Here is a 12,675-nt window from a genome sequence, read left to right as displayed (position 1 = left end):
TGCATAAATAGATCTGTGAATGTGACAAGTCTGTAAATGTGTGCACAGATCTGTGAATCTTAATGTGCACATAGATTTATGAATGTGTAGACAAATTTTTAAATGCATACAGAGATCTGTGAATGTCTAGATGAACACAGATCTATGAATGTGTACTTTTACAAACTTCAATACACTTGCAAGTCTGAATTGCATTTAAAAGTCTGCTTATGCACACACTGATTGAGATAAAGTTACACAAGTCTCCATTCACATTTGGGAATAGTTTTGCTAGAATGGCCCCGTAAATTATTATCAGCGAACACAATATTCAATTGTAATGGTAATTAATAGAGCAGGGTGTTGTGGTTTGTGTTCATTAAATTTGAACTGTTAAATCAGTCCAGGCTACAAGTGCACTCTTCTTTGTTTTGGCTGTACATTCACAGTAAGCGTCTGACTGCATTAACCTTATTACTGACATATCTGACACCATGTCCACCTCCACTGCCGCACAATGAAGTACCAGACCTGCTGCTGCATATTTGCTCAAGTAAATCTGTCCTTGTCTGGTGGCTCTCAGTAAAAGAGGCTTTGTTGACAGAAACCCCAGGTAAAAGACAATGCATACAGCCCACACTGTTTGACTCACTGTGGTAATGTAGAAGACATTGTTTGGCAGTGATTAACAATGTTATTACCACTGGAGACATGTGCAATGTCAATCAAAGTCATACTGAACTCAGTGTGTTTGGTTTACTAAGCTACCGCAGGGGCCTAAAGGAGAAGAAGTGATGAAGCAGTGTGGACAGACGTGGAGAATGCTATCAAGAAAATGTCACTCATACAGTTTTCTCTGAATATACACCAGACATGTCTTTGTATAAATAAATACCTCTCGAAACCCTCTAAACTCAACAAATGTGAGCTGTAAAATGTGAACTGAGGCGATTTAAACTGCGCTGAGATGGTTTTAAAAGTCATCCTTTCATGCCAACAGGCATCACAGAGGACCAGAAATTAGTCGAGTCTATTCACAGCAGTCTGGGCCTCTATGAGAATGTCATATGAAGCTGTAACAACACTGACTGAAGAGTGTCCTTGAATGCACCAGCGATCAGTGCAAAGTATAAAACAGCTGCCAGGCATGATGGAGACTTTGTCTGAGAGACTCTTTGTGAGTGTGTGTGTGTGTGTGTGTTAATGGACATGTATTGCTCACATTGTGGGGACATAAACTTTTTGACACATTTACACTGTGTGTATGTCAATGCAATGTCCTTTGAAGTGATGGAACCACCACTCTGTGTGTGTGTGTGTGTGTGTGTGTGTGTGTGTGCGCGCGCACTGCATTTTATTGGCCTTACTGTCCTACAGTCATATGAACAACTCTGAAGGAAGTTTCAGTGACAGAAGTTTGGAAGGTGTAAAGTTTTAAATGCATGCTTTACAGACCCATTCAGCCCAGCAACACACCAAAACAAATTCAGCTGGCTTAGTCAGAACTGCAGATCCACCAGAGAACAGTGTGTCAGCATCACATTTTTCCTTTTCTAGATGTAAAAAATACGAGTATGAAGTTGCAGTGCCAGCAGGGAAGAAGAATTATGGGAACAAAGGAGGAAGTAGCAGTAGTATAAAGAGTAGGGAGGAAAGTTGGTGCGGGATGGGTGGATTAAACAGTCCTTTCACAGAGTAGAACAGGCTTCACTTTCCATGAAAAACCAAAAGTCAACATCAACTTATTTTAACTTTTGTATAAAAGTTAACTCACATAACATATTTAACTTACATCATGTATGTAACACAAGGCAACACAAAGCAATTCACATCACATAAAGCACTGCACCATAATGTACCATAACCTGCCATAACATTCTGTAACGTAACATAACATAACGTAACGTAATGTAACGTAACGTAACGTAATTAGGCATTGCTTGGGAACTAGTGCTGCAATAATTAATCAATTATTAAATTAATTACATCAATGATATGAATCTTTTTTTGAGAAAACCTAATAAGTCTAAATCCTCTGATTCCAGCTTCTTAAATATGAATATTTTCTGGTTTCTTTACTCCTCTGATAGTAAACTAAATATCTTTGGGTTATGGACAAAATAAGACATTTGTGGACGTCATCTTGGGCTCTGAGAAACACTGATCAACATTTTTCTGATATTTTATAGACCAAACAACTAATCGAGTAATCAAGGAAATAATCCACAGATTAATTGACCGTATTGGGAAGCCTAACTTTGCATTAAAATGACATAATTAACCAACTGTCAGTGACAACAGTCATAAAGATCTCTTATGTCCACGACATGATGATGGTGTCATGTGATTCTCGCGCACACCTTCAAATTGTGTAACTGTCTACTCAAACATAACTAACTAGCCTAATCACACTGCAACTGCAACTAGGTGGAGGTAGTGTGTGAGGTGGTGAGTGGTGGTTTTAGATAATATTTTAACAATACTGTGCATTTATCTGCAGGTCTTTATATCACTATATAAACCTACATGACCAGTTTTTAGCTTATCCTGTTCTGTGAGCTTCTATAAAACAAATACAATGAAATAAAAAGGTATGACTTCTGTCTGTCTACAGGTACACTGCCATATAGCTACAGAAAAAAAAAAGGATTTAAATTAGATTTCAGTAAAACATTCGCCAGGAACAGAATCAATCATGTCATTCAAGGCCTTTCACAACATTCAAAGCAAAATGAAGGAGGTTAAATCAGAAGCAGCGCCTCGTTTTTTTTATTTTTTTTTTTTTAGTGAAAAGCTCTACATTCATCATGAGTGCTCCAAAGCTCATACCCAGACTGACAGAGAGGAGGAAAAGCAGTGCTGAGAGGGAGGATAAATATTACCATTTTGCATGGCCTCATCTTTCCAGCGGGGGGAGCATTTTTCTGCTGGCTCTAAAATAGATGGGAGAGGCACTTTAAAAAAAAAAGATCTACTTGCTCAGTGAAACAGGTTGAGAGAGGCAGGCTGACGCTCCTCTGCTCCTCACATCAAATCAAACAGTCAGACGCTCATTAAAACAGCAGGTTATCCTAAACAACAGCATCAGAAACATCATCCTGTCAGCGTGTTGTCGTCTGGGGGGTCTGGTGTTACAGTGAGTGAGGGGATCAAGCTTGTTTCCTCATGTGATACGTGTAAGCTGGTGTTCATTGTACAGAGATCGATAACATATGTGCCGGGTTAGTCAGGTCAGCGGGACCGGCTAAATCCACACGTGACGGCCGATTCGCCCTGGACACTAGAGTATCTATGTTGAGTAAATACGCACACGTCTGAACTGTCTGAACAATGTATGGGTCAACCTGTCTGCAGACAGCAACACGTATATCCTGTTCAGGAGCTTTAGCGTGTCCTTAAACGGCTTTGGAGTTTAGTGTGCACTGAATGAATGATAATAGATGTTAAGGGTGTGGAAAAGGAGTGTGGCTTTTTCCAAGATCAAACTGTGAACTTAGAAATCATTAGCCATTAAAAATTAAAGTATGTCATTTCTGCTTGGTAAAAAAGTTGTTGTCAGCTACACTTTTAAGACTGAACTTGTGATTATAGAGATTATAGGGTTAGATTTTGAATGTCAACTGATTTTCAGCTGGATTTTATGTTGTATGTTATGATTTAGGGATTGTCTGCTCACATCACAAGAGTTTTTGTTTCTTGGTGCCAGAGGACAGTGTTCACTGCATTGTGCTGTGCTGTATGGAGTCCTCTGGTGGTCAAAGTCAGTTTTAGATGGTAATGGTCTTTTTCTGATGCCCTCTACACATGATCAGTGGTACGAGCTGTGTACTATGTAAAGCTGGAGTTACGTTCTGCAAACCAATAAAGCGAAAGGTGCAGCCTGATATAGGACCAACACCTCCTACATTTGAATGACAAGCTCACGTGCGATTCAAGTGATCAAATGAAAATGGTCAACAAGTTGTGTGTACAAGTAGGAAGGACACAGATGTGTGGAAGTCTCTGAACGACCACCTTCGCCTAAATGCCCAGAGAAGCATGTCTCAGCCTACAGAATGGGCACAGAGTTCAGCAGAGTTGAGGCAAAGTGTCTCAGTTTGCTAAAAAAAGCACCTGTTTTTCACTATATTCCAAGAACAAATCTGGTAGCACCACGTGATTACTGACATTCTGACATTCTTTTGTCATTACAGCAAGATTTTGGCTCTACAACTTAGTCTGGGAAGCAGATAAACCTGCAAGCTCATGTTTCAGTTGCTCTGGTAGGTCTGGTCCCATTCAGAGAGATTTTCACCAAATTTGGGTCTTGTCAAGCCAATCACATCCGTTTATTCAATATGGGGCAGGTTTGATACGGCGACTGACAGAGCAGTGTCATCAGTCCAGATTTGAAAAGTCTGGACCACACCAGGCGCATGAAACTCAGATCAAACCCTCAAACGCAGCAGTGCTGATCAAATATGAAAGATTCTCTGACTGCACTGCCTATTTCTAACATTGCATGTTTTTCAGAAACCAATCTGAGCGGTGTAGTCTGAGAAAGTTTGCGACCAGGTGGGCAAGTTTTTAGGAAGGTCTGTCCAATTATGTGCAGATGCTTTTTGGTCTGCGCCCCTTGGAAATCAAAAATGAACTGCAATGCAAGGCTGGACAGAAATCTGGCTTTTTTGTCCGTGTCTTTCATGTTACATCGCAGATGGTTGCCATCTCATTAGCTGCGCATAGACAGGTTAATGACCAACAAGGTCAAAGTGGAACGTAAAGGTTCACTCTTGACCTTGGCAACTGCAGTGTGCTGTGTCTAAAGACATGTTAGTTCTGGAGCTTTTGACCGCATTGCACTATCTTCATCAGCACATTGTTTTTTTCTAAATTGCCACAGAAGTGTCGGGAAGTGATGGTCTTGCCCTTGAGCAAGACCCTTGACCCAAACGGCTCCAACTGAGCCGCTCAGTGCCACTGCAGATCAGACTGTGGTCATACTGGGCAGTTTCCAGTTGTGACTGTGTGAATGTGATAAGCGTGCGAAAGGGAGGCTTCCCCTCAGGGAAGCTTAAAAAATTTAAAACCTCCTTGATTCAGCACGCCTTTAGACCACATCCATGTCGGTTAAAAATGAGTTTGACTCAGTATTCTAGACCTCGGAAACAGCAGCTGATGAAACATTCTCAAGGTCCAAAAGGCCAGACTTGAAACTGGCTGAATTTTGAGCACAGGGACGAGGTGTACAATCGAATCGCACTGCGGCAAGGTTAGCCCTCTTGGCTCTCTCTATAGAAAGACTCACACACCTGCAGGCGGTGCAAAGTGATTCTGCCACTGATCACGTGTAGAGGATTGTCAGATTGAATGCATTTAAGGTCCCAGACCTAAGTTTGCAAAAAAAAATCACAAAATGTCCATTACAGTCTACTTCCTATTGCTGACAAGAATATAAATCAGGGGAAAGGTGGAATACTTTCTTTTCAAACAAGCCAAAATTAGATTTAGTGAAAATTGGCTTAAATATCAGCTATCAGCAACTTTAAAACTCAGTGTAGTTGCATTATAAAGCTTACTTGGAATAAACCCTGGGGGTTTGGGGCTGTGAGTGTGTGTTTGGGTGATCAGGTCGGATGTCTTACCTGACATACTGGTGGGGTTCAAGGCCAAGACGTCATCCTCAGAGCCTCCTCAGACATCTGGGTACCTACCTAAGAGAACACAGAGCCAAGAACCCATCAATCACTCACTGCATTCCTTATAGCTGATAATAACAACACTCTTAAAATGAGCTGTTCTCTGCTCAGCATCGTCTGTCCCTGCTGAGCCATTTTAACAAACAACTGAAATTGTGTGTGAAAAGGGAAAAAAAAGAGCAACTAATTGGATGCAATCAGCCTCTTCAGCTGGATAAATCTGACAGAAAGCGGTGTTTGATGCTTCTGTTTGCAGAGCAGGAGACATTCAGTGATGCAGCTATTACTGTGTTGCACACACACTGCTCTGATGTTAAAGCCCTTGTGGCATTTAGTCTCTGTGTAGGGTGACATCTAGTGGTCAAACATTGAAAAAAAAAAACAGTTTCCACAACCTCATAACGAGCTTTAGAAGTGTCAGGACTCAGGTTTTTTATTTACAATGTTTGCTTATTCGTTTTTCTCTGTCACATTCTTAGTGTGATAAAAAAGTAAGTGAGTAAACACAATAAAAGCATAAAATGTTACATTCATCACAGTGTGTGTGTGTGTGTGTGTGTGTGTGTATTAGTGACAAATGATCTGCTGTAGTTCACTAGAAATGCACACAGACAAATGATGCATACACACAAGCACACCAGTGGTGTGTGTGTAACAAAATGCATTAATTTAAGTACTCTACTTGTACAATTTTTAGGTACTTGTACTTTACTTGAGTACTTTACTTTTACTTGAGTCCATTTTATGTTACTTTATACTTCTACTCTTTTTACTCCACTACAATTATTTGGCAGCTTTAGTTACACGTTACTTTAATTTTTGATTATTAATACCAAACATACATCAACTAATAAATTAAAATATATTACTATGAGCTAGGACTTTGGTTCCCAACCAGGGGTCCATTTTTTCCCTAACTCAGATAAAACTGATCTTGTAGGTTTTATCCTGCTTTGCCAAAGAATTTTCAGGTAGGATCATTCTAATCCAGATACCACAAGATCAGGATTACAGAATCTAGATTTGCAGTCTTGGGTCAGTCCTCCTTCTGTTGGTCAAAGTAACATTTCATTAACACAGACACGTGAAAATGCTGAGCAGAAGTAATTCACATTCCCTAATCTGCATTACTACACAACAAGGTACACAAAAGGTTACTGATAGTTTCCATTAGTGCTGATAAGGTTGTCAAAAGTATTTATACTTTGATACTTCTTCGATACCATGTGTTTAAAATGATACAATCTCTGTTAATCACACACTTGACAGTATCAAAAGTACTGAAGCTATTCAAAAAATGATCTAAGTGCTCATTCAAGACCTCAGTTCATTTCAGCATTTATTATCCTGCTTGAAATTTGGCTGCAGCCAACCAGACAGCGTTCAGTGAATTTTATTTTTCTGTGCAGGTTGTTCAGAAAAAAACTGACTTGTACTTGTGATATTATTTTAACTGTTCAGGTTAGTCCTGTTTCAGGCGGCACTCACCATATCTGCAACAACAATAACAACAACCTCTGTGCTCGCAAGCTACACGCTAAAAACGGCTAATGGTACAAACATACAGAACCGGATTAAGCCATTTTAATGTGAGTCTCAAGAAAACAAGTTCCCCACTAGGACTGGACTATCATTTAAAAATACCTTTTCTATTGTTCTGGAGTCATCTCAGCATGCTGAACTGCCAACTCAGTCAAAGAGACCACACTCAACTTCCTCACACTATATATAGACTGAACAGGTTGTAGCTGCTGTGGTGATGGGCCTACCACACATTGCATTAATCAGAGAACACTTGGCGGTGATTGGCTGCAAGCAAAACAACTCTTTGTAGATCTGGGTACAAGTATCATTAGGCTGCAGAAGTTTTTATACTACTCAATTCTGAGTTATTTCGGTCAATACCTTAAAATTATTGAGTACCGATATCCAGCCTGATTCCCCACAACAGTTTAGCAGCAGTACTGTTGGTGCATCCTGGGAACACAAACCAGGCAAACTGTTTTTTTCCACTTTAGTAGGATGATAATATTCTCTAGCACTGACACAGTACTGTGGAGATCTGGTTATGTAGAAGTAGTACAGCGTAAACCCACTTCGGTTTGTTGGTTTACCAGCTCAAACTCCGGGATCTGGCTTCTCAATGAGACCAGTGGTGGAAGACGAGAGCAATGTTACAATTTGTGCTCCGGTTGACAAAGCAATCTCACTTAAAGGCCCACTTAGTAGCTCTTCTGGAGCTTCCAGGCAGACATCCAGTGGGACAACTTGAGACAGTCTTGCCAATTTAGCGTCTATAGAGCCTAATGAAAAATGTAACCACTTGTTGTTGCAGACATTAGCTGCCAGTTAGCGGTCTTAAACAGGTAACTGATTGCAACCAGTGTGTTCCAAGATTGTGCAGTGGGGAGTGTGTTAGTGGAGGTGTTGTTTAGTGTACTGGTGAGACATGAAATACCATTTAGAAACAGACCGAGTGTCTGAAAAGCCTCTCAGAATGATAAAATTAACATCAGAGCTGCAACTAATTAATCTGTTGATTATTTTCATCATCACTTGTAGTCTCCAGATGTCAAAAGTTGTTCATCACAATTTCCCAGAGCTGAAGGTGATGTCTTCACATTGCTTCTTTTGTCCGACTAACAGCTCAAAAGATGAAGACTCTTCATTTACTCTCATAAATGACAAAAAAAGCAGCAAACCCTCACATTTAAGAAGCTGGAATCAGCAAATGCTTGACATTTTTGCTTGAAAAATGACTGAAACAATGAATCCATTATCAAAACACTTGGCAACTAACTTTCTTTTTCGATCGACTGATTGTAGCAGCTCTACCCAACATACAGTAGATTTCAGAAATGAGGCAGAGCAGGGTGGGGTGGACAAGTAACATCATTTTGTGGTTCCTGACGAAAACACCTTTCTAGATAGACGTGGTTAAGGAATAAGAAAAAGCAACAAAAACACAGTTTTCCCCCTGATGTTCTCATGTGAATCACAATTACACAGGATTGATCGCACAATGTCATGCTGTTCTTTAAAAACACCATTCCTATTCTAAAATATTCTAGTCCATTTACATAAGGCCTACAATTTAAATGATATAATGTGAGAATCTGAGAGTCTCTTTCAGCGAGCTCCAAGGCTTTTTTCTTGAATGCTGCAGATGCCATTATAATCTGGAGTGTCTGCATGTTTCATCATGTTGAATGCAGTTAAAATGAGCACAAGAACCATCAGATAACCAAAAATGAAAACTGTCCTACATACAGGTTAGAACATTCAGGTTGGGATGATTTATCACTGCTGCATTTTACGATGTTTGTTTAATGTCCATTTGACAGCATTTCAACACATGAGTAGTGATCTTTAACTGTTAACATGGTCTACAAATGCAAATCGTATCTGCACAGAGAAACAGAACTGAACTGGCTCTGTGTTAGTCCAGACACAAACCATTAATCCTGGAAGACAGTAAATAACCTGTATCCACCCTGAAGGGTCTTGCCTTCTGGTTGATTAAGTGCCCTCTAGGTTGCTTTTCCAGTGGATAAATGTGATACAGTGCCTTCTAGAGTGTTCTTCAGTGGACAAAGTGTTGTAACGTGTCCTCTATAGTGCCCTTCTAGTGGACAAAACATGATAAACTGCCATCTAAAGTTCCCTTTTGGAGGACAAAATGTGATAAAATGCCCTCTAGATCAGTGTTTTCCAACCCTGGCCCTCAGGTACCCCTGCCCTGCATGTTTTAGATGTTTCTCTGCTCCAACACACCTGATTGAGACACACCAGGGTTGAGAAACACTGCTCTAGAGTGCCCTTCTGTTGGACAAATCGTGACAATGTGTCCTCTAAAGTGCCTTTCTAGTGGACAAAATATGATAAACTGCATGTTTCTCTGCTCCAACACACCTGATTCAAATGATCAGGTTGTTATCAGGCTTCTGCAGAGGCTTGATGATGAGCTGATCATTTGAATCCAGTGGGGAAAATGGGATCAATTTGAATTTTTGGGCAGGGGTCCCTGGGGACCAGGGTTGGGAAACACTGCTCTAGAGTGTCCCTCAGTGGACAAAATGTGTTAACGTGCCCTCTAGAGTGCTCTTCCGGTGGACAAATCGTGATAGTGTGTCCTCTAAAGTGCCTTTCTAGTGGATAAAATGTGATAAAGTGCCCTCTAGAGCAGCATTTCTCAACTCTGGTCCTCAGGTACCCCTGCCCTGCATGTGTTAGATGTTTCTCTGCTCCAACACACCTGATTGAGACACACCAGGGTTGAGAAACACTGCTCTAGAGTGCCCTTCTGTTGGACAAATCGTGACAATGTGTCCTCTAAAGTGCCTTTCTAGTGGACAAAATATGATAAACTGCCCTCTAAATTGCCCTTCTAGTGGACAAAATATGAGAAAAGTGCCCCCTAGAGTGTCCCTCAGTGGACAAAACATGATCATGTGTCCTTTAGAGTGTTCCCCCAGTGGACAAAACTTGAGAAACTGCATTCTAGGTTGCCCTTTCACTGGACAAAATGTGGTAAAGTGCTTTCTAGGTTGCCCTTTTAACTGGGCAAAACATGAGGAACTGCCCCCTAGAGTGCCGTTCAGTGCAAAAAAAAAAAAAAAAAAAAAAAGTGGTAAAATGACTTTTAAGGTGCCCTTGCCCTTTCAGTGGGGAAAATGTGATCAAGTGCATCATGATTTTCAGCATGCTGGTGCCCCACCACATGCAGCTGGTACCCTTATTATTTTTGCCCTTGCCCCTCATACAGCCTCTGGTCATACATGTCCCAATCATGTTACCAATGATTAATTGGTAATTAAATAAACCTTTAAAACAACCAACCACTAAGACTTCCATTCTGAAACTCAGCTTACATGCCGTTTCAAAAAACTCACTGTCAACACGCTGAGAAAGAAAGAAAATGCAAAAAGTATTAGCTGCAGCTTCCATAATTCCTTTGCACTGGAAGAACAGCTGGCTTGAAAAGCATTACAGGAAACTCTGCTTCGGTTTGCTGCTTTCCACCCTAGAGAGCATTTAATATCCAGACAACAGCTGGGGAAGGCCTGAAAGCTGCTTCATCCATACAACTGGTTTCTAAAGCTCAGACGAGGACACAAACAAACAGATAAGATAAATAGATGCCCAAATATTTTCTGGCAAAAACAAATATAAGAAGATAGATGGAAAACAAGCAATGAATGGGGCTGCAATGTGCATACACAAGAGGAAGGATGCTGAAAAGTGTGAAAGTGACACTCCTCACAGGGACATTTGTATCAATAACCTCCTGCAGTATCCATGTCATATAGACAGTGGCTGAGTCTGTTGACTGAGACTGGAGGGAAACAGTTGGCTCCAAGTTAGACCAGATGCTGAGGGGAAATGATATCTCACCATTGTTGGATTTTCAAAACTGATTCCATTTTGGGTCCAGTTTCAAGCTGGTAAAATCTTACATTTGTTAAGCCCTTAGACTAAACTAAACTCTGATCAAATTCTCCTATAAACAATAAACTTTATCCAGCTCTTTTTTTAAATAGAGTTTATGAGAGGGCCTGTTGGTTCCAAAAGACCAATATAAATTCCAATATGAAGGTTTACTTTTATAGTTATCCTCAATGTTCCTCAGCACTGATAATTTAAAGATAAAATAGACCTACCTACCTAGACCTAGAGGCAAATACGCACTTAAACAATCTCAAATATTTTCTTGCACAACGTGGAATCAAAGTATTAATGGCTCAATCTTATAACACAACTATCTTATTAAAAGCAATAAGATGAAAAGTGGAAGATGTGCAACAAAATAAACAAAATTAACTCACAAAAGTTATTTATTAAACAGAAAAATAGAACTGAGCACTTTCTGAATTCAAGTTTCTCTCTTTTGCCAAATTAAGACAAGCTTTAACTGCCTTTCTTTAAATTTGACAGACAGAAAAAAAAAAGATAAAACTCACCGAAACCACCTCAGTTAGTCTTTCCACTGTTATAACAATCACCAACTCTGGTTTTGTGGTAAAAATTCCTCAATTTATCGCGTTAGAATTGTTTGAATTGTGGCATCAGTTCCACGTTTGTTTTATCGAGTGAAAAGATAATTTTACAAGTCACTATTTGTGATAGGTTCATTGTATTTTAGTGTGAAACTGCTCTGGGACCTACATCTCTCGTCTCGCACAATATATGTCATCAGCATCACCTGTTGTTGCCAGAATGACAGTCGTGTATTGTGAAACAATGACGTCAACTCATGTGTCTATGCTGCTGGAAACTTCCAGCGAGCAGAAAAGATGACAGCAATGTCTGTAAAATGATCATTTCAAGTCAGGGTGGAAAACAACAGCAATATAATTAAACTATTTTCTACACAACATGGGTTTAAATTCCAGGAACGTGTGTATTTGACACTGCACGCGAGTGTCAGCGCTTCCAAACTCGGCGGCACGTTCGTTACTGAAAGTAAATATCCTGTGTCATAATTAGTGGTGGGAACTGACAACTGCTCCCAGTTCAGAGCCGGTACCAAATTAAAAAGCAGTTCAACAGCTTTTTCACATGTGAGTCGCATGCAGTACTTTGTTCTCTTACAGTTTCTACACTGCGGTCAGACTCAGAGAGAAGAAAACAGCTGCAGTGATACTGAAAACCTGTGTAAGATTTTTTCTTGCACAGAAAATTGATCAGGAATTGATAAAGATGTATCATATTTAGGCAGAAGACAAGAAGACACGAGTATTTACTTAAAATAATTTTGGCTGCATGTAAGAAAGACGTAACTAGGAAACAGTTACAGCCTGAATCACATATATCACAAGAATTACATGAAATTACTAAGGATATTTATTTTATGGAAAAGTTGACATTTTCTTTAAAGGTGCAAGTAAGTAGATTCCAGTCATATGGGGCCAAATGAGTACAGTAATCTAAAACCATAGAACCTGGTTATTATATTTTGTAATTTATTTCTTGGGTGTAAACATTAGACACAATTATTTCCCTACTAGAGGTCTAAAGT

At 39.9% G+C, this 12,675-nt stretch overlaps 1 protein-coding gene across 2 annotated transcripts in view; it reads right to left on the bottom strand.

Annotated features, from left to right (window-relative positions):
- Positions 1-12,675, bottom strand: part of thrb (thyroid hormone receptor beta) — a 181,031-nt gene that overhangs the window by 29,650 nt on the left and 138,706 nt on the right. For both annotated transcript variants that reach the window (XM_084738629.1, XM_084738630.1), the window contains exons 3-4: positions 5,604-5,672; positions 2,862-2,912 (exon numbers count right to left, since the gene is read on the bottom strand). In XM_084738629.1, coding sequence (XP_084594755.1) covers positions 2,862-2,912; positions 5,604-5,610 — 58 coding nt within the window. In that variant the 5' untranslated portion in view covers positions 5,611-5,672. The remainder of the gene's footprint in view (positions 1-2,861; positions 2,913-5,603; positions 5,673-12,675) is intronic.

The sequence above is a fragment of the Lutjanus erythropterus genome, chromosome 16 (genome assembly GCF_056507025.1).
Source record: "Lutjanus erythropterus isolate fLutEry1 chromosome 16, fLutEry1.hap2, whole genome shotgun sequence".
Taxonomy (NCBI): domain Eukaryota; kingdom Metazoa; phylum Chordata; class Actinopteri; order Lutjaniformes; family Lutjanidae; genus Lutjanus; species Lutjanus erythropterus.
This window is presented reverse-complemented; position numbering and strand designations above follow the sequence as displayed.